The sequence below is a fragment of the Thalassophryne amazonica genome, chromosome 5 (genome assembly GCF_902500255.1).
Source record: "Thalassophryne amazonica chromosome 5, fThaAma1.1, whole genome shotgun sequence".
NCBI classification, from domain to species: domain Eukaryota; kingdom Metazoa; phylum Chordata; class Actinopteri; order Batrachoidiformes; family Batrachoididae; genus Thalassophryne; species Thalassophryne amazonica.
Window position 1 is genome coordinate 132,409,470 of NC_047107.1, and position 22,502 is coordinate 132,431,971.

Sequence of the window (22,502 nt, forward strand, 5' to 3'; positions counted from 1 at the left end):
CAGGCACTTCTGATTTAAAGCTCTCTTTTTCAGAGGAGCTACAGCATCCAAAGTTGTCTTCAATGAGGATGTAAAACTATTGACGAGATACTCTATCTCACTTACAGAGTTTAGGTAGCTACTCTGCACTGTGTTGGTATATGGCATTAGAGAACATAAAGAAGGAATCATATCCTTAAACCTAGTTACAGCGCTTTCTGAAAGACTTCTAGTGTAATGAAACTTATTCCCCACTGCTGGGTAGTCCATCAGAGTAAATGTAAATGTTATTAAGAAATGATCAGACAGAAGGGCGTTTTCAGGGAATACTGTTAAGTCTTTTCCATACCATAAGTCAGAACAAGATCTAAGATATGATTAAAGTGGTGGGTGGACTCATTTACTTTTTGAGCAAAGCCAATAGAGTCTAATAATAGATTAAATGCAGTGTTGAGGCTGTCATTCTCAGCATCTGTGTGGATGTTAAAATCGCCCACTATAATTATCTTATCTGAGCTAAGCACTAAGTCAGACAAAAGGTCTGAAAATTCACAGAGAAACTCACAGTAACGACCAGGAGGACGATAGATAATAACAAATAAAACTGTTTTTTGGGACTTCCAATTTGGATGGACAAGACTAAGAGACAAACTTTCAAATGAATTAAAGCTCTGTCTGGGTTTTTGATTAATTAATAAGTTGGAATGGAAGATTGCTGCTAATCCTCCGCCTCGGCCCGTGCTACGAGCATTCTGGCAGTTAGTGTGACTCGGGGGTGTTGACTCATTTAAACTAACATATTCATCCTGCTGTAACCAGGTTTCTGTAAGGCAGAATAAATCAATATGTTGATCAATTATTATATCATTTACTAACAGGGACTTAGAAGAGAGAGACCTAATGTTTAATAGACCACATTTAACTGTTTTAGTCTGTGGTGCAGTTGAAGGTGCTATATTATTTTTTCTTTTTGAATTTTTATGCTTAAATAGATTTTTGCTGGTTATTGGTGGTCTGGGAGCAGGCACCGTCTCTACGGGGATGGGGTAATGAGGGGATGGCAGGGGGAGAGAAGCTGCAGAGAGGTGTGTAAGACTACAGCTCTGCTTCCTGGTCCCAACCCTGGATAGTCACGATTTGGAGGATTTAAGAAAATTGGCCAGATTTCTAGAAATGAGAGCTGTTCCATCCAAAGTGGGATGGATGCCGTCTCTCCTAACAAGACCAGGTTTTCCCCAGAAGCTTTGCCAATTATCTATGAAGCCCACCTCATTTTTTGGACACCACTCAGACAGCCAGCAATTCAGGGAGAACATGCGGCTAAACATGTCACTCCCGGTCCGATTGGGGAGGGGCCCAGAGAAAACTACAGAGTCCGACATTGTTTTTGCAAAGTTACACACCGATTCAATGTTAATTTTAGTGACCTCCGATTGGCGTAACCGGGTGTCATTACTGCCGACGTGAATTACAATCTTACCAAATTTACGCTTAGCCTTAGCCAGCAGTTTCAAATTTCCTTCAATGTCGCCTGCTCTGGCCCCCGGAAGACAATTGACTATGGTTGCTGGTGTCGCTAACTTCACATTTCTCAAAACAGAGTCGCCAATAACCAGAGTTTGATCCTCGGCGGGTGTGTCGCCGAGTGGGGAAAAACAGTTAGAAATGTGAACGGGTTGGCGGTGTACACGGGGCTTCTGTTTAGGGCTACGCTTCCTCCTCACAGTCACCCAGTCAGCCTGCTTTCCTGGCTGCTCGGGATCTGCTGGAAGGGAACTAACGGCGGCTAAGCTACCTTGGTCCGCACCGACTACAGGGGCCTGGCTAGCTGTAGAATTTTCCACGGTGCGGAGCCGAGTCTCCAATTCGCCCAGCCTGGCCTCCAAAGCTACGAATAAGCTACACTTATTACAAGTACTGTTACTGCTAAAGGAGGCCGAGGAATAACTAAACATTTCACACCCAGAGCAGAAAAGTGCGGGAGAGACAGGAGAAGCTGCCATGCTAAATCGGCTAAGAGCTAGTAGCTGCACTAAGCTAGCAGATTCCTAAAAACACACCAAGTGAATAATGTGTAAATAATTTAGAGGTGATTCAGCAGAGGGAGTGCTTTAGTTAAGGCACGTAAAGATTACACTGGGAAACAAATCATAATCTAGATAACTAGATCAATCTAACTGCGCAGATTAAACAGCTAACAGATACAGAAAAACACCGCTGTGCTCTGGAACAGGAAGTGATACAATACCGCAGCGAGAGCCAACCACCAGTAGAGGCAAGCAAGACCAAAGTGTCACCACTGGTGACACTTTGGTCTGGGCTTTGCACATCTGGGTGTTACCACATACCAAACAGGAAACGCATTCAATATGGTCAATTATGTCCATTATGTGTTGAATGTCTGTCACAATCTACTTAATTGACAATGTTCTGAGAGAAGCCCCCCAGACCCCCTAGGGATTTATTTATATATTTTGGTGTGTTCTTCACAGTCGCTGAATCTACACACTTCTCATGGATGCTGATCGTAACTACAAACTAACTTGTGTAATCTGTCTAGTTAGTCTGTTTTAAGGCTATATAATGTATGACATAAACAAAACTTTTGTATGACATATAAGCAAAACATGCGGAACTTAGTGCCCTCTTCAGTGGCGAGAATACGCTGTGTGTCCCTTTTTTTTTCCTCTTTGCTCCTGCCCTTCAACAAATCTGTGCACGCTAGTGAGTGAGTGAGTGAGTGAGTGAGTGAGTGAGTGAGTGAGTGAGTGTGATTCTGGAGTACTGGCTGTGAGCATCAGGTGCAGGTCCTTGAGGGAGCTGGAACACAGTCACCAGTACTCTGCCCATCAATCACTGTTCCAAATCACGCCTACTCCATAATGATCCAATCAGATGTCAGTGAGGTGACACCGATTCCCACTCAGCTCCACAATCTTCTCTTATCAGTCAAGTGTTTCTATTCAAGGTTTGTTCTATCTTTGGTCAGCTGTCCCCTCCTGTGTCTCTCCGCTGCCTCACTGACTCCACCCCTCACATTATAAAACCACTTCTCTCTGCTGCTCTGTCACCTCGCTATCATGGCTCCAAAGAAAGTGGAACCAAAGAAGACAGATGTGAAGAAGGTGGAGGCAAAGAAAGAGGAGGTGCCACCTCCTGCTGCTGCTGCTAAACCAGCAGAAACCAGTGCTGACAGAGTCCCCGAGGTGGACCTGAAGAACATTGTGGTGGAGTTCACTGCTGACCAGATCGAGGAGTTCCGTGATGCCTTCACCCTGTTCGATGAGACACCAGCAGGCGAGATGAAGATCAGGTACGCACAGTGTGGTGATGTGATGCGGGCACTTGGCCATAATCCCACCAATGAGGAGGTGCTGAAGGTTCTGGGCCGGCCCAAACCGGAGGAGATGAACGCCAAGCTGCTGGACTTTGATGGCTTCCTGCCCATGCTGCAGCATGTGGCACGCTCCAAGGAGCAGGGCAACTTCGAGGACTTTGTGGAAGGACTACGCGTGTTTGACAAGGAGGGCAATGGAACGGTGATGGGGGCGGAGCTGCGCCATGTCCTCGCCACACTGGGCGAGAAGATGACAGAGGATGAGGTGGACCGGCTGATGGCTGGTCAGGAGGACGCCAACGGCCACATCAACTACACCGAGTTTGTCAAACACATCCTGGCCGGGTAGAAGCTTCTTCTTCTCTCTGATGGACTGAGTCCTCCAGATTCTGTGTCTCATGTCTGTCCTGTATGAAACCATAAACCTGTAATAAAACGGGTCCAGATTTTTTTCTTCCATTTGGATTTTATCTCCATCTGTCTGTCCAGAGCAGGTTTACATACAGGACACAAATTCATCAAATACAGAAAAGTCAAAATAGTTCTATTCTAAGTTCACCTTTATTTGTTTGCAGACACTTTGGAAGAAATGTGTGTGGGTCATAAAATAAAAATAAAAGAACCACAAACTGAATAATCACACACACACAAAAAACACAAAATAAAACAAACCACAAAATAAAATAACCAAAAAAACAACAATCACAAAATAATAACGACAAATGAAAATTCAAGAATTATAAAAGCGTGTGTGTGTGTGAGTGTGTGTGCTGAAACATACACAAAATCACACTGATATGTGAGCACAGAACACACAAGCAGAAGGGGAGCAACCAGTGAGCCGACAACTGACGGGAACAGGTGAGTGATTCCTGAGCGAGGAGCAGGTGCGTCTGAACACAGGTGGAACTACAACAGACACAGACAGTCCACCCCAGAAAACAGACAACAGCAGAATCAGGACACAAGAACCATAGAGACTACAGGAACCAGTGACCAGAGGTACCACAGAGACAACAAGGACCACAGGAAACACAGAGACCAGAGGTACCACAGAGACAACAAGGACCACAGGAACCACAGAGACCAGAGGTACCACAGAGACAACAAGGACCATGGGGACCACAGAGACCACAGGAACCACAGAGACCAGAGGTACCACAGAGACCACAGGAACCACAGAGATCACAGAGACCAGAGGTACCACAGAGACAACAAGGATCACAGAGACCAGAGGTACCACAGAGACAACAAGGATCACAGAGACCAGAGATACCACAGAGACCACAGGAACCACAGAGACCACAGAGACCAGAGGTACCACAGAGACCACAGGAACCACAGAGACCAGAGGTACCACAGAGACAACAAGGACCACAGAGGCCATGGGGACCACAGGAACCACAGAGACCACAGGGCAGCGCTCCTCCTTTTATTGATTTGAGCTACAGCTGAGCCAAACAGTGTCATGAGTTCAATTCCCCACCCGCAGAGCCACCATCAGTGCCTTCAGCTCACTGACGTCAGATTGTGAACGAGTGAATGTGAGACGTCGCTGATTAAAGCATTTCTGAGTTAGCTTACATTTATTCTTTTAATAAACTGAATTATTAAAATCTCATCGTATGCCCCCCCCCCCCCAAACCCCCCTTTCTTTACTTTGAATGAAGCAAATATTTTTGTTGATGTGCTCAGAAGTTGAGGCAGGCTCTTATTGGCTAACTGCTGCTGTGTCATTATTACCCGCCACAGACACAGGTCTGCTCTCATTGGCCAGCAGGGTATAAAGGTGGGGGCTTGGGAATTCTGGGTATCTGTCAATCTCCATTAAGTCGAAGAACTGGTCCCAGGCCAGTTGGAAGGAGGAGGAGAGATGGACACTGTTGTGGAGAGTCCGATTGGTTGTCTCCCTGATGGACGAGTCCACATTGACCTGGAGACAGAAGGAAGAGCTGCTGTGATCACATGACCAATCAGAAGCCGCTGACACAGGAAGAGCGGTACCTGTGCGCTGCCACAGCTGGAGGTGAAGTCCTCTGGGATCTTGGCAGCTCGGGCGCCTGTCGTCTTGAGGGGGCGTTCCCTTTCCGGTCTGTTGACAGTCAACCAGCAATCACAGTTTTTCTTGCTGAGCGCCAGACCATCTGGAGAAAAGCATGAACATCAAATCAAATCAAATCAATTTTATTTATATAGCGCCAAATCACAACAAACAGTCGCCCCAAGGCGGACATGGATCTGCATGTTGAGTTTGAAAAGGCTCCGCCCACCATGAATTATGAAACACTTAAAATTCTAAACAGCATCTTACACTGATTGGACAGCAGAGCCTCCAGACTCTCCGCCCACCTCATCTCCTCCCCCACAGATGGTCTGTTGGATGACATAAAAGCTCATGAGACGATTGTCTTTCTATGTCCATCTATCTGTGTGTGTGTCTCTGTGTGTGTGCCTGTGTCTGTGTGAGTCTGTCTCTGTGTATGTGTGCCTGTGTCTCTGTGTGTGCCTGTGTCTGTGTGTAAGTCTGTCTCTGTGTGTGTGTCTCTGTGTGTGTGCCTGTGTCTGTGTGAGTCTGTCTCTGTGTATGTGTGCCTGTGTCTCTGTGTGTGCCTGTGTCTGTGTGTAAGTCTGTCTCTGTGTGTGTGTGCCTGTGTCTCTGTGTGTGTGCGCCTCTGTGTGTGTGTCTCTGTCTGTGTTTCTGTCTCCGTGTGTGTCTCTCTATCTGTGTGTGTGTCTATCTTTGTGTGTGTGTGTGTGTCTGTGTGTGTGGGTATCTCTATCTCTGTCTCTGTGTGTGTGGGTATCTCTGTCTCTGTGTGTGTCTCTGTCTGTGTTTCTGTCTCCGTGTGTGTCTCTCTATCTGTGTGTGTGTCTATCTTTGTGTGTGTGTGTGTCTGTGTGTGTGGGTATCTCTATCTCTGTCTCTGTGTGTGTCTCTGTGTGTGTGTCTATCTTTGTGTGTGTCTGTGTGTGTGGGTATCTCTATCTCTGTCTCCGTGTGTGTCTATCTGTGTGTGTGTGCCTCTTTGTCTGTGTGTGTGTCTGTGTGTGTCTCTTTCTGTGTCTGTCTCTATATCTGTGTGGGTGTCTCTATCTCTGTCTGTGTGTCTCTGTCTGTGTGTGTGTGTCTCTCTGTGTGTGTCTCTATGTCTGTGTGTGTGTTTGTGTGTGTCTCTATCTCTGTCTCTGTCTGTGTGTGTGCCTCTGTGTGTGTCTGTGTGTGTGCGTGTCTCTGTGTATCTCGCTCTATGTGTGTCTTTGTGAGTGTGTCTTTGTGTCTCTGTGTGTGTTTGTCTGTGTGTGCGTGTGTCTGTGTGTGTCTCTCTGTGTGTGTCTCTGTGTTTGTCTCTCTGTGTGTGTGTCTGCCTGTATATCTCTGTCCGTGCGTCTCTGAGTGTGTCTTATGTGTGTTTCTGTGTCTGTGTGCAGAAGTGCTTTCTGATATGGGCAGTATGGGCAGCCGCCCAGGGCGGCTTCTTATCTGGGGCGGCATGACCGACTTGCGGTCCCCCCAAACGCATTGCAACCGCTACAGCAGTGCCTACCGCTATACTCCACTTGTGGGTAATGAGCGCCCTCTGCCTGCTGTGTGCTGCATGTAGATTTCTGCCATGGTGTGACAGACAGGTAACAGGTTCTGGAGGTTTGGAGGAGGTTTTGTTGTTGTGTCGGTGCTGTTGTTGTGTCGGTGCTGTTGTTGTGTCGGTGCTGTTGTTGCTGTTGTTGTGTCGGTGCTGTTGTTGCTGTTGTTGTGTCGGTGCTGTTGTTGTGTCGGTGCTGTTGTTGCTGTTGTTGTGTCGGTGCTGTTGTTGTGTCGGTGCTGTTGTTGTGTCAGTGCTATTGTTGTGTCGGTGCTGTTGTTGTGTCGGTGCTGTTGTTGTGTCGGTGCTGTTGTTGCTGTTGTGTCGGTGCTGTTGTTGTGTCGGTGCTGTTGTTGCTGTTGTTGTGTCGGTGCTGTTGTTGTGTCGGTGCTGTTGTTGTGTCGGTGCTGTTGTTGTGTCAGTGCTATTGTTGTGTCGGTGCTGTTGTTGTGTCGGTGCTGTTGTTGTGTCAGTGCTGTTGTTGTGTCAGTGCTGTTGTTGTGTCGGTGCTGTTGTTGTGTCAGTGCTGTTGTTGTGTCGGTGCTGTTGTTGTGTCGGTGCTGTTGTTGTGTCGGTGCTGTTGTTGTATCGGTGCTGTTGTTGTGTCGGTGCTGTTGTTGTGTCGGTGCTGTTGTTGTGTCGGTGCTGTTGTTGTGTTGTTGTGTCGGTGCTGTTGTTGTGTCAGTGCTGTTGTTGTGTCGGTGCTGTTGTTGTGTCGGTGCTGTTGTTGTGTTGTTGTGTCGGTGCTGTTGTTGTGTTGTTGTGTCGGTGCTGTTGTGTTGTTGTGTCGGTGCTGTTGTTGTGTCGGTGCTGTTGTTGTGTCTGTGCTGTTGTTGTGTTGTTGTGTCGGTGCTGTTGTTGTGTCGGTGCTGTTGTTGTGTCGGTGCTGTTGTTGTGTCGGTGCTGTTGTTGTGTTGTTGTGTCGGTGCTGTTGTTGTGTCGGTGCTGTTGTTGTGTCGGTGCTGTTGTTGTGTTGTTGTGTCGGTGCTGTTGTTGTGTCGGTGCTGTTGTTGTCGGTGCTGTTGTTGTGTCGGTGCTGTTGTTGTGTTGGTGCTGTTGTTGTGTTGTTGTGTCGGTGCTGTTGTTGTGTCGGTGCTGTTGTTGTGTCGGTGCTGTTGTTGTGTTGTTGTGTCGGTGCTGTTGTTGTGTCGGTGCTGTTGTTGTGTCGGTGCTGTTGTTGTGTCGGTGCTGTTGTTGTGTTGTTGTGTCAGTGCTGTTGTTGTGTCGGTGCTGTTGTTGTGTCGGTGCTGTTGTTGTGTCGGTGCTGTTGTTGTGTCGGTGCTGTTGTTGTGTTGTTGTGTCAGTGCTGTTGTTGTGTCGGTGCTGTTGTTGTGTTGTTGTGTCGGTGCTGTTGTTGTGTCGGTGCTGTTGTTGTGTCGGTGCTGTTGTTGTGTCGGTGCTGTTGTTGTGTTGTTGTGTCGGTGCTGTTGTTGTGTCGGTGCTGTTGTTGTGTCGGTGCTGTTGTTGTGTCGGTGCTGTTGTTGTGTTGTTGTGTCAGTGCTGTTGTTGTGTCGGTGCTGTTGTTGTGTCGGTGCTGTTGTTGTGTCGGTGCTGTTGTTGTGTCGGTGCTGTTGTTGTGTTGGGGTGATCACCTATTCCGCTTCAGTGCGTATTATGGAAGATGGAAAAGAAAAGGGCAAAGCCATCAGGTGCACAGTTTAGGAAAAAGAGAAAAGAAGAACAGGAGAAACGAGCAAAAGCTAAAGGTAAGCAGAAGCTGTGTCATTTCTTGTGTGAAATGTGTTACGTAGGCTGTAACCTGCTGCTGCAAGATAGACTTTTTACATAAGATGCTAACTGGTTACGTTTAGCTGCTTAGGACGACATATTTGTTAACAGCAGCAGAAAATATTAGAAGATCAAAATTCTTCTTGAACTAAACAAACAGCATTTTGTGATGTAGTTTGGACCATGTATATTTAGACGCCTCAAGAATTTCTCCTCCTCTGAATTTCATAAATTGGATATATATGTATACGCTGGTTTGTTTTTGTCTTAGTTGTTAGTCATTTTCTGTGTCAGTGTGACAGTCCCTGTTAGTCTGCTGGAATTACTCTATTACATAAAGGCTGCTGCTTAACAAAGGTTTTATAGCCTATTAAATAACCATGAGGGACAAAATTTCCTTTGAGGACTGCAGAGGTCAGTCATATGACAATGGGGCCAACATGAGAGGAAAAAATAAGGGAGTTCAAGCTAGGCTTCTTCAGGTCAACCCCAGAGCTCTTTTTGTTCCTTGTGGAGCTCATACACTAAATCTGGTTGTGGCAGATGCTGCAAAAGGATCCACTGATGCCACAAGCTACTTTGGGATTTTGCAGAAGCTTTACACATTGTTTTCAGCCTCCACACAGAGATGGGCCATACTGCAAAAACATGTGAGCATTACTCTGAAGATGTGGACAGAAACAAGGTGGGAGAGTAAAATCAGCCGTGTGGAACTCCTGAGGTTTCAAGCTGGTGCAGTGAGAGAGGCCTTGATTGAAGTCAGAGACAACACCAATGACTCTGCCATAAAGGCTGAGGCCCAGACTTTATCTGAGGAGGTAGGATCATACCGTTTCAGTATTTGTTCAGTGGTGTGGTATGACATCCTCAGTCAGATCAAACACGTAAGCAAGCTGATGCAGTCTCCTGACATGCATCTTGATGTAGCAGTCAGTCTCCTCAAAAAGACAGAAAGTGCTCTGCATAGTTACAGGGCAACAGGGTTTGCATCTGCACAAGTGTCAGTCAAGGACATTTGTGAGAACATGAATGTAGCAGCTGTTCTCCAACAGAAGAGGCTGAGATCCACAAAGTGCCACTTCTCTTATGAATCTTTTGATGAACCTTTTAGTGATGCTCTAAAGAAGCTGGAGGTGATCTTTTTTAATGTTCTTGTTGATGCTGTTGGGAAAGTGAATGCACGGACCCACATTAGGGGGCGTAAATGAGCAGTCAATAGGAGTTCAAATAAATAACAATTTATTATGCAAAAGTGCAAACAGGTTACGAATATGCTGAGTCCAATTAATAACAAAATGGTGACACGTGGGCAGGCCCGAGGGTAGGAGACGCCTATCCAGAGAAGAGCCGGAACCCACAAAGTCCCACCGCCAGCCGAGGCCTGCAATACACCAGAGCTGCCAAGTCCTGATACCCCAGGTGGCCACCGCTCGAGGCTGTCAGACCAGTACTGCTGGCAGGAGCAAAAACAGATTAGGTGGGTGTGTGTACACCCAGCAAACAGTCAGCAAACACAGTAATCCTCCTGAAGGAATAAATCCAAATATCAATCAATCAATCAATCAACTTTTTTCTTGTATAGCGCCAAATCACAACAAACAGTTGCCCCAAGGCGCTCCACATTGCAAGGCAAGGCCATACAATAATTATGAAACACAGTCTACGTCTAAAGCAACATAACCAAGGGATGGTCCAGGGTCACCCGATCCAGCCCTAACTATAAGCCTTAGCGAAAAGGAAAGTTTTAAGCCTAATCTTAAAAGTAGAGAGGGTATCTGTCTCCCTGATCTGAATTGGGAGCTGGTTCCACAGGAGAGGAGCCTGAAAGCTGAAGGCTCTGCCTCCCATTCTACTCCTACAAACCCTAGGAACTACAAGTAAGCCCGCAGTCTGAGAGCGAAGCGCTCTAATGGGGTAATATGGTACTATGAGGTCCCTAAGATAAGATGGGACCTGATTATTCAAAACCTTATAAGTAAGAAGAAGAATTTTAAATTCTATTCTAGCATTAACAGGAAGCCAATGAAGGGAGGCCAACACGGGTGAGATATGCTCTCTCCTGCTAGTCCCCGTCAGTACTCTAGCTGCAGCATTCTGAACCAACTGAAGGCTTTTTAGGGAACTTTTAGGACAACCTGATAATAATGAATTACAATAGTCCAGCCTAGAGGAAACAAATGCATGAATTAGTTTTTCAGCATCACTCTGAGACAAGACCTTTCTGATTTTAGAGATATTGCGTAAATGCAAAAAGGCAGTCCTACATATTTGTTTAATATGCGCTTTGAATGACATATCCTGATCAAAAATAACTCCAAGATTTCTCACAGTATTACTAGAGATCAGGGTAATGCCATCCAGAGTAACGATCTGGTTAGACACCATGCTTCTAAGATTTGTGGGGCCAAGTACAATAACTTCAGTTTTATCTGAGTTTAAAAGCAGGAAATTAGAGGTCATCCATGTCTTTATGTCTGTAAGACAATCCTGCAGTTTAGCTAATTGGTGCGTATCCTCTGGCTTCATGGATAGATAAAGCTGGGTATCATCTGCGTAACAATGAAAATTTAACCAATACCGTCTAATAATACTGCCCAAGGGAAGCATGTATAAAGTGAATAAAATTGGTCCTAGCACAGAACCTTGTGGAACTCCATAATTAACTTTAGTCTGTGAAGAAGATTCCCCATTTACATGAACAAACTGTAATCTATTAGACAAATATGATTCAAACCACCGCAGCGCAATGCCTTTAATATCTATGACATGCTCTAATCTCTGTAATAAAATTTTATGGTCAACAGTATCAAAAGCAGCACTGAGGTCCAACAGAACAAGCACAGAGATAAGTCCACTGTCCGAAGCCATAAGAAGATCATTTGTAACCTTCACTAATGCTGTTTCTGTACTATGATGAATTCTAAAACCTGACTGAAACTCTTCAAATAGACCATTCCTCTGCAGGTGATCAGTTAGCTGTTTTACAACTACCCTCTCAAGAATCTTTGAGAGAAAAGGAAGGTTGGAGATTGGCCTATAATTAGCTAAGATAGCTGGGTCAAGTGATGGCTTTTTAAGTAATGGTTTAATTACTGCCACCTTAATCAATCAATCAATCAATCAATTTTTTTTATATAGCGCCAAATCACAACAAACAGTTGCCCCAAGGCGCTTTATATTGTAAGGCAAGGCCATACAATAATTATGTAAAACCCCAACGGTCAAAACGACCCCCTGTGAGCAAGCACTTGGCTACAGTGGGAAGGAAAAACTCCCTTTTAACAGGAAGAAACCTCCAGCAGAACCAGGCTCAGGGAGGGGCAGTCTTCTGCTGGGACTGGTTGGGGCTGAGGGAGAGAACCAGGAAAAAGACATGCTGTGGAGGGGAGCACCTTAAAGGCCTGTGGTACATAACCAACTAACAAAGATAGATTGATCATATTTAAGATTGAAGCATTAAATAACGGTAGGACTTCCTTGAGCAGCCTGGTAGGAATGGGGTCTAATAAGCATGTTGATGGTTTGGATGAAGTAACTAATGAAAATAACTCAGACAGAACAATCGGAGAGAAAGAGTCTAACCAAATACCGGCATCACTGAAAGCAGCCAAAGATAACGATACATCTTTGGGATGGTTATGAGTAATTTTTTCTCTAATAGTCAAAATTTTGTTAGCAAAGAAAGTCATGAAGTCATTACTAGTTAAAGTTAATGGAATACTCAGCTCAATAGAGCTCTGACTCTTTGTCAGCCTGGCTACAGTGCTGAAAAGAAACCTGGGGTTGTTCTTATTTTCTTCAATTAGTGATGAGTAGAAAGATGTCCTAGCTTCACGAAGGGCTTTCTTATAGAGCAACAAACTCTTTTTCCAGGCTAAGTGAAGATCTTCTAAATTAGTGAGACGCCATTTCCTCTCCAACTTACGGGTTATCTGCTTTAAGCTACGAGTTTGTGAGTTATACCACGGAGTCAGACACTTCTGATTTAAAGCTCTCTTTTTCAGAGGAGCTACAGCATCCAAAGTTGTCTTCAATGAGGATGTAAAACTATTGACAAGATACTCTAACTCCCTTACAGAGTTTAGGTAGCTACTCTGCTCTGTGTTGGTATATGACATTAGAGAACATAAAGAAGGAATCATATCCTTAAACCTAGTTACAGCGCTTTCTGAAAGACTTCTAGTGTAATGAAACTTATTCCCCACTGCTGGGTAGTCCATCAGGGTAAATGTAAATGTTATTAAAAAATGATCAGACAAAAGGGAGTTTTCAGGGAATACTGTTAAGTCTTCTATTTCCATACCATAAGTCAGAACAAGATCTAAGATATGATTAAAGTGGTGGGTGGACTCATTTACTTTTTGAGCAAAGCCGATAGAGTCTAATAATAGATTAAATGCAGTGTTGAGGCTGTCATTCTCAGCATCTGTGTGGATGTTAAAATCGCCCACTATAATTATCTTATCTGAGCTAAGCACTAAGTCAGACAAAAGGTCTGAAAATTCACAGAGAAACTCACAGTAACGACCAGGTGGACGATAGATAATAACAAATAAAACTGGTTTTTGGGACTTCCAATTTGGATGGACAAGACTAAGATACAAGCTTTCAAATGAATTAAAGCTCTGTCTAGGTTTTTGATTAATTAATAAGCTGGAATGGAAGATTGCTGCTAATCCTCCGCCCCGGCCCGTGCTACGAGCATTCTGACAGTTAGTGTGACTCGGGGGTGTTGACTCATTTAAACTAACATATTCATCCTGCTGTAACCAAGTTTCTGTTAGGCAGAATAAATCAATACGTTGATCAATTATTATATCATTTACCAACAGGGACTTAGAAGAAAGAGACCTAATGTTTAATAGACCACATTTAACTGTTTTAGTCTGTGGTGCAATTGAAGGTGCTATATTATTTTTTCTTTTTGAATTTTTATGCTTAAATAAATACTCCCAGAGTGCAGAGGAAAAGTGGAAAACGTGCAGTGTCAATTGTTATACTTAGCAAGTAAGAAGTGAGGAGTGGAGAAGCCAACTCCTCCAAACTTCCAACAAACCCAGCTGCAAGCTGCAAGTATACAAATCACAACTGCAAAGACTTCAGTAGCAATGAATATGCGTACAGCACAAAACGGCTGAGTATGTTTACCTGTGTGGTAAGCTGATAACTCGGCAGAGTTATGGTGTCTCTCCCAAGCTTTTATGGGTGATGATGATGAAGATGACAAACAGCTGACAGTCAACGGAGTGCACCTGGTGGTGCCCAAGGAGGTCAACAGGCCCGTGCACCCTCTAAGGGCCAAAAGATGCCAGCATGGCAGGGCGCCATCTGGTGGTGGGACAGCAGTACCTCCTTTTCAGCGGCCCACATAACAGGACCCCCCCCCAACGGGTGCCTCCTGGGGCGCCCGACCCGGCTTATCTGGGTGCTCTCTGTAGAAATCCGCCAGGAGGGCGGGATCCAAAATGAAGCTCCTCTTCACCCAGGAGGGTTCCTCGGGGCCATACCTCTCCCAGTCTAACATTATTGGTAACCCCAGCCAATGTAACGGTCAGTTAGCTTTGGTGAATCCGTCTGCAGAGGTATGTTCTTAGTAGACAGCCAAACCTCCTGCCCGGGCTGATAAGCTGGGGCCGGGGCTCGTCGACAGTCCGCATGGTCCTTAGCCCGCGTCCGGGCATTCAGGATAGCAGAGTGGGCTTTCTTCCACACCCGACGGCATCTCCTGAGGTGGGCCTGGACCGAGGGCACCTCGACCTCTCCCTCGACAGCTGGAAACAACGGGGGTTGATACCCCAAGCAGACCTCGAACGGGGAGAGGCCAGTGGAGGATGACACTTGGCTGTTGTGTGCGTACTCGATCCAGGCCAGGTGTTGATTCCAGGCCATTGGATGCGCTGATGTGACACACCTTAAGGCTTGCTCCAGGTCATGGTTAGCCCGCTCTGCTTGAACGTTTCTTTGTGGGTGGTACCCGGACGACAGGCTCACCGTGGCCCCCAGCTCCCTACAGAAACTCCTCCAGACCTGCGAGGAGAACTGAGGACCACAGTCTGATACTATGTCCGTCGGGATACCATGCAGACGCACGACGTGGTAGACCAGGAGGTCTGCAGTCTTCTGGGCTGTCAGGAGCTTTGGGAGGGCCACGAAGTGGGCCGCCTTCGAGAACCGGTCCACTATCTTCATGATGACCGTTTTTCCCTGGGACGCAGGGAGACCCATGACAAAGTCCACTCTGATGTGGGACCAGGGGCGACGAGACACAGGTAATGGCTGGAGGAGCCCCTTCTCCGGCAGATGGGAAGCCTTGCCCCTGGCGCAGGTGGTGCATGCCCGGATGTAGTCCCTGGTGTCGGCTTCAACTGATGGCCACCAGAACCGCTGCCGGACCACTGCCACGGTCCTTCGCACCCCCAGATGGCAGGAGAGCTTGGAACCATGACAGAAGTCCAACATGGCAGTCCGAGCGTCTGGTGGCACGTACAGTCTGTTGGAGGGTCCACCTCCGGGATCCGGGTTTCGCGTCAGGGCCTCCCTGACCACTCCCTCCACGTCCCACGTGAGGGTTGCGACGATAGTGGACTCCGGCAAGATGGTGTCTGGTGGGTCCAACAGCCTTGCTCCAACTTCCTCTTCGTGCACCCGGGACAGGGTGTCAGACTGGATGTTCTTGGTCCCAGGGCGGTAGGTGATTTTGAAGTTGAAGCGTCCAAAAAATAGTGACCATCTGGCTTGCCTGGGGTTCAGCCGCTTAGCGGTCTGGATATATTCCACGTTCCGGTGGTCAGTGAGAACCACAAATGGGACCACAGCTCCCTCCAACAGATGTCTCCACTCCTTAAGGGCCTCTTTCACCGCCAGGAGTTCCCGATTGCCAACGTCATAGTTCCGTTCAGCGGGGGTTAACCTGCGGGAGAAGTAAGCACAGGGGTGGAGAACACTATCGGACTCCCTGCTCTGGGACAACACGGCTCCTATCCCTGAGTCAGAGGCATCCACGTCAATGATAAACTGGTGACTAGGATCGGGCTGCACCAGAACTGGTGCAGTTGAAAACTGGTGTTTCAACTCCCTAAACGCGGTTTTGCACCAATCCGACCAGGTGAAGGGGACTTTGGTGGAGGTCAGGGCTGTAAGGGGTCTAACTACCTGACTATAGCCTTTAATGAACCTCCTGTAAAAATTGGCGAACCCTAGGAACTGTTGCAGCTTCCTACGATTTACCAGTCGGGGCCAATCTCTCACCGAAGCTACCTTAGCCGGATCAGGTGTGACAGAGTTGGAGGAGATAATAAACCCCAGGAAGGACAAAGAAGTGCGATGGAATTCACACTTCTCGGCCTTCACAAACAGCTGGTTCTCCAATAAATGGTAAATGGTAAATGGACTGCATTTATATAGCGCTTTTCCATCTGAATCAGATGCTCAAAGCTCTTTACAATTATGCCTCACATTCACCCCGATGTCAGGTGACTGACAACTGCTGAAGGACCTGACGGACATGCTTAACATGAGTCTCAGAGTCCTGGGAGAAAATGAAGATATCATCTAGATATACGAAGACGAATCGGTGCAGGAAATCCCGCAAAATGTCGTTAACCAAAGCCTGAAACGTCGCGGGGGCGTTGGTGAGGCCGAACGGCATGACCAGGTACTCAAAGTGCACGGATCGGTGCAGGAAATCCCGCAAAATGTCGTTAACCAAAGCCTGAAACGTCGCGGGGGCGTTGGTGAGGCCGAACGGCATGACCAGGTACTCAAAGTGCCCTAAGGGGGTGTTAAATGCCGTCTTCCATTCGTCTCCCTTCTGTATCGGAACCAGATGGTAAGCATTCCTAAGATCCAGTTTTGTGAAAATTTTGGCTCCATGCAGGGGCGTGAACACTGAATCCAATAGAGGTAACGGGTATCGGTTGCAAACTGTGATCTCGTTCAGCCCTCTATAATCAATGCATGGACGGAGACTGTCGTCCTTCTTGCCCACAAAAAAAAAAACCTGCACGTAACGGGGATGAAGAATTTCGGATTAGCCCGGCAGCTAATGAGTCCAGGATGTAAGTCTCCACTGATTCGCGTTCAGGACGTGAGAGGTTGTACAGTCTGCTGGACGGATACTCAGCGCCTGGAACCAAATCAATGGCACAATCATACGGTTGATGCAGGGGCAGGGTGAGTGCCAGATCCTTGCTGAAGACATCAGCAAGGTCATGATACTCAGCCGGCACCTCCGTGAGATTGGGGGGGACTCTGACCTCCTCTTTAACTTCATCACCAGGTGGCACCGACGATCTTAAACACTCCCGGTTGCAGGTTTCGCTCCATTGAGCCACAACCCCAGACAGCCAATCAATCCGGGGATTGTGCTTTACCATCCATGGAAAGCCCAAAATTATCCTGGAGGTAGAAGGTGTTACAAAGAACACAATCTCCTCCCTGTGATTCCCAGAGACAACCAAGGTTAAAGGCTGTGTCTGGTGTGTGATTTCTGGTAGTAGGGTGCCATCTAGCGTCCGCAGCTTTAGTGAAGGAACAGCCACCAGAGGGAGACCTACAGCCTTAGCCCACCTACTATCCAGTAGGTTTCCTTCCGATCCTGTGTCAATCAGTGCTGGAGCGGTAAGGGTTAAATCCCCACAGAGGATTGTGACTGGGAGTCGTGCGCATTTCTGTGGAATGCCCGTGTGATTAGTATGGCTCACCCTTAACCCAGTCTCTAAGGGCGAGCGTTGGAGTTTAACCGTTTGGGGCAGTTTTTCTGCACATGCTCACTCGAGCCACGGTAAAAACACTCTCCACGGGCCAGCCTCCTCTGTCTATCCTTTGATTTCACTTTAGCTCTGCTTGTGTCCATAGCGTCGTCAGCAGGGGGAGCTGGTGCTACGCAGAAAGCGCTGGCTTTGGAGCGGGGAGAGGACGGCACTGCTTCAGACCTGGAAGGGAGAGGGACGGGCGCGCACCCGGCCATGCCCTTCGTCTCGCTCCCGCTTGTATTCCTCTAACCGATTGTCAAGACGAATAACTAGATCGATAAGCCCGTCTAAATCCCGCGGCTGATCTTTAGCCACCAGATGCTCCTTTAGGGCCGGAGACAGCCCATTTACAAAGGTGGCGCAGAGTGATACTGAATTCCAACCGGCTCTCGCTGCCGCAACACGGAAGTCGATTGCGTAATCAGCCGCACTCCATCGTCCCTGTCTCATCGACAGCAGCATATTTGAAGCGGACTCGCCTCTATTGGGATGATCGAACACCTGTCGAAATTCCCTAATAAACCCAGTGTATGTCGAAAGGAGCTGAGAGTCTTGCTCCCAGAGCGCCGTAGCCCAGGCGCGAGCCTTGCCCCGAAGCAAATTAATCACATAAGCCACCCGGCTGTGGTCTGACGCGTACATCATGGGTCGTTGTGAGAAAACGAGCGCGCACTGCATCAAGAAGTCCGCGCACGTTTCGACACAACCCCTGTATGTTTCCGGGGGGCTAATGTAAGCTTTGGGTGATGAGGGGGGAGACCTTTGAACGACCACTGGACTTTCTCTATTAAGCGACAGGTCTGCAGAAGGAGGAGCGGCTGCCGCTGCGCCTGATGTGCGCATCTCAACCTGCGTGGTGAGAGCCTCCATCCTACGGCTGAGGTGAATGTTCTGCTCGGTTAACAGATCCAACCGAGCAGTGAGGTTAGTTAGAATGTGTTGCAGCTCACCCAGCGGACCTCCTGATTTATCCTGTGCACCTTGCATCTCCAATGGTTGTTCATTAGATGGTAAACGCCCCTCGGAGTCCATGACGTGGCTGAGTTATCCTGTTGGGAAGGTGAATGCACGGACCCACGTTAGGGGGCATAAATGAGCGGTCAATAGGAGTACAAATAAATAACAATTTATTATGCAAATGTGCAAACAGGTTACGAATATGCTGAGTCCAATTAATAACAAAATGGTGACACGTGGGCAGGCCCGAAGGTAGGAGACACCTATCCAGAGAAGAGGGCCAAAGGTGCCAGCATGGCAGGGCGCCATCTGGTGGTGGGCCAGCAGTACCTCCTCTTCAGCAGCCCACATAACAGATGCTGCAGTTTCTGCCATTCAGAAAGATTTGCCACATTGCAAAATGTGGGAGAGAATTTTGGGGTGCTCACAAATTTTCCAAAACTTTCAGATGAAGACCTCACAGAACAATGCAATGCCCTCAGTACAACGCTGTACTTTAATGGGAACTCAGACTTGGATGGCAAAGAACTTGTACGGGAACTCAGGAACTTGCCTGATTTGCCATCAAAGTCTATGACTGCTCTTGAGCTGCTAAACTTTGTCCATGAGAGTGACCTCTCAGAAATCTATCCAAATTTGTGGACTGCTCTTCAAATTGCAGTTACCCTTCCTGTCACGGTGGCTGGAGCAGAGAGAAGCTTTTCAAAGCTGAAAATGATAAAAACATATCTGAGGTCTACTCTGTCTCAGGAACGCCTCAGTGGCCTGGCAGTCATCAGCAGATTTCATATGATGATATTATTGATGATTTTGCATCAAGGAAGGCAAGGAGGGTCAACATTTAGGTGACAGTTGATGTGCACATTAAACTATATCTTGTTGTTCAAAGTACAGTACCAGCAAATAGGTTTTCTACAATGTTCATTTGTACATTTTAATTTGTATTTCGTGTTTGAAAAGTAATAGTGTAGTTAGTAGTCTCTTATTGAATCATTATCTCTTATTAAATTATTATTAATGAAGGATAGGACTTTACACAAATACTGTAAATTGTCCTATAAAAAAGTTCAGACCTTCCTCCAGTTGTGCAGTGAGATTTATGTCTTTATCAAAGTGCCATTGTACACATAATTTCTCAAATGGTTTTATATTGGTGCAATTTAGAAATGCTTTATTTTTATTTTATTTTTTATTTTATTTCTATCAATCAATCAATCAACTTTTTTCTTATATAGCGCCAAATCACAACAAACAGTTGCCCCAAGGCGCTTTATATTGTAAGGCAAGGCCATACAATAATTATGAAAAACCCCAACGGTCAAAACGACCCCCTATGAGCAAGCACTTGGCCACAGTGGGAAGGAAAAACTCCCTTTTAACAGGAAGAAACCTCCAGCAGAACCAGGCTCAGGGAGGGGCAGTCTTCTGCTGAGACTGGTTGGAGCTGAGGGAAAAAAACAGGAAAAAGACATGCCGTGAAGGGGGGCAGAGATCGATCACTAATGATTAAATGCAGAGTGATGCATACGGAGCAAAAAGAGAAAGAAAGTGCATCATGGGAACCCCCCCACAATCTACGTCTAAAGCAGCATAACCAAGGGATGGTTCAGGGTCACCTGATCCAGCCCTAACTATAAGCCTTAGCGAAAAGGAAAGTTTTAAGCCTAATCTTAAAAGTAGAGAGGGTATCTGTCTCCCTGATCTAAATTGGGAGCTGGTTCCACAGGAGAGGAGCCTGAAAGCTGAAGGCTCTGCCTCCCATTCTACTCTTACAAACCCTAGGAACTACAAGTAAGCCCGCAGTCTGAGAGCGAAGCGCTCTAATGGGGTAATATGGTACTACGAGGTCCCTAAGATAAGATGGGACCTGATTATTCAAAACCTTATAAGTAAGAAGAAGAATTTTAAATTCTATTCTAGAATTAACAGGAAGCCAATGAAGAGAGGCCAACACGGGTGAGATATGCTCTCTCCTTCTAGTCCCCGTCAGTACTCTAGCTGCAGCATTCTGAACCAACTGAAGGCTTTTTAGGGAACTTTTAGGACAACCTGATAATAATGAATTACAATAGTCCAGCCTAGAGGAAATAAATGCATGAATTAGTTTTTCAGCATCACTCTGAGACAAGACCTTTCTGATTTTAGAGATATTGCGTAAATGCAAAAAAGCAGTCCTACATATTGTTTAATATGCGCTTTGAATGACATATCCTGATCAAAAATGACTCCAAGATTTCTCACAGTATTACTAGAGATCAGGGAAATGCCATCCAGAGTAACGATCTGGTTAGACACCATGCTTCTAAGATTTGTGGGGCCAAGTACAATAACTTCAGTTTTATCTGAGTTTAAAAGCAGGAAATTAGAGGTCATCCATGTCTTTATGTCTGTAAGACAATCCTGCAGTTTAGCTAATTGGTGTGTATCCTCTGGCTTCATGGATAGATAAAGCTGGGTATCATCTGCGTAACAATGAAAATTTAAGCAATACCGTCTAATAATATTGCCTAAGGGAAGCATGTATAAAGTGAATAAAATTGGTCCTAGCACAGAACCTTGTGGAACTCCATAATTAACTTTAGTCTGTGAAGAAGATTCCCCATTTACATGAACAAACTGTAATCTATTAGACAAATATGATTCAAACCACCGCAGCGCAGTGCCTTTAATACCTATGGCATGCTCTAATCTCTGTAATAAAATTTTATGGTCAACAGTATCAAAAGCAGCACTGAGGTCCAACAGAACAAGCACAGAGATAAGTCCACTGTCCGAAGCCATAAGAAGATCATTTGTAACCTTCACTAATGCTGTTTCTGTACTATGATGAATTCTAAAACCTGACTGAAACTCTTCAAATAGACCATTCCTCTGCAGGTGATCAGTTAGCTGTTTTACAACTACCCTTTCAAGAATTTTTGAGAGAAAAGGAAGGTTGGAGATTGGCCTATAATTAGCTAAGATAGCTGGGTCAAGTGATGGCTTTTTAAGTAATGGTTTAATTACTGCCACCTTAAAGGCCTGTGGTACATAACCAACTAACAAAGATAGATTGATCATATTTAAGATTGAAGCATTAAATAATGGTAGGACTTCCTTGAGCAGCCTGGCAGGAATGGGGTCTAATAAACATGTTGATGGTTTGGATGAAGTAACTAATGAAAATAACTCAGACAGAACAATCGGAGAGAAAGAGTCTAACCAAATACCGGCATCACTGAAAGCAGCCAAAGATAACGATACATCTTTGGGATGGTTATGAGTAATTTTTTCTCTAATAGTCAAAATTTTGTTAGCAAAGAAAGTCATGAAGTCATTACTAGTTAAAGTTAATGGAATACTCAGCTCAATAGAGCTCTGACTCTTTGTCAGCCTGGCTACAGTGCTGAAAAGAAACCTGGGGTTGTTCTTATTTTCTTCAATTAGTGATGAGTAGTAAGATGTCCTAGCTTTACGGAGGGCTTTTTTATAGAGCAACAAACTCTTTTTCCAGGCTAAGTGAAGATCTTCTAAATTAGTGAGACGCCATTTCCTCTCCAACTTACGGGTTATCTGCTTTAAGCTACGAGTTTGTGAGTTATACCACGGAGTCAGACACTTCTGATTTAAAGCTCTCTTTTTCAGAGGAGCTACAGCATCCAAAGTTGTCTTCAAAGAGGATGTAAAACTATTGACGAGATACTCTAACTCCCTTACAGAGTTTAGGTAGCTACTCTGCACTGTGTTGGTATATGGCATTAGAGAACATAAAGAAGGAATCTGTTAAAGATTTTATATATATGTTATCACTGTTAAACATTTGTACCTTTTGTCTTCTTTCTGATGAGAACGGTGTTGTGCTGTTTGCACCTGACCCCGAGAATGTACGTGTTATTCAACCTTGTTTTAGCATGCTGGGGTCAATCTGAACTGGGAATGAGGAGCTGGATGTACTTATTATTATTATTATACAACTTGTTTTTGTAGCCGCTAACGACTGGGAGTGAAGCATGACGGGGTCAGTCATGAACTGGGAGTAATAGACCTGAAGGTTGTTTTGACTGTTGTGATGTGATGCTTAGCGTGAAGACCAGGACACTCCAGGCAGATGCACAACAGCTGATAACTGCAACAGACGAACGAGATGTGCTGACCTCTGACAATAAGAGTAAAAGAAAGAAACTGTTT

General features: G+C 45.9%; 2 protein-coding genes across 2 annotated transcripts in view; one reads left to right on the plus strand and one right to left on the minus strand.

Moving 5' to 3' along the window:
* Positions 1-3,032: 3,032 nt before the first annotated feature.
* LOC117511381 (myosin light polypeptide 6-like) lies at positions 3,033-3,769 on the plus strand. The gene has a single exon (XM_034171432.1). It carries the CDS (start codon positions 3,060-3,062, stop codon positions 3,663-3,665), a length of 606 nt encoding a protein of 201 aa, XP_034027323.1. The 5' UTR covers positions 3,033-3,059; the 3' UTR covers positions 3,666-3,769.
* Positions 3,770-4,785: 1,016 nt separating this feature from the next.
* Positions 4,786-22,502, minus strand: part of LOC117510027 (regulator of G-protein signaling 3-like) — a 137,690-nt gene continuing 119,973 nt past the window's right edge. The window contains exons 12-13 of the mRNA XM_034169632.1: positions 5,321-5,460; positions 4,786-5,249 (exon numbers count right to left, since the gene is read on the minus strand). Of these exons, the coding sequence (XP_034025523.1) occupies positions 5,028-5,249; positions 5,321-5,460 (362 nt within the window). The 3' untranslated portion in view covers positions 4,786-5,027. The remainder of the gene's footprint in view (positions 5,250-5,320; positions 5,461-22,502) is intronic.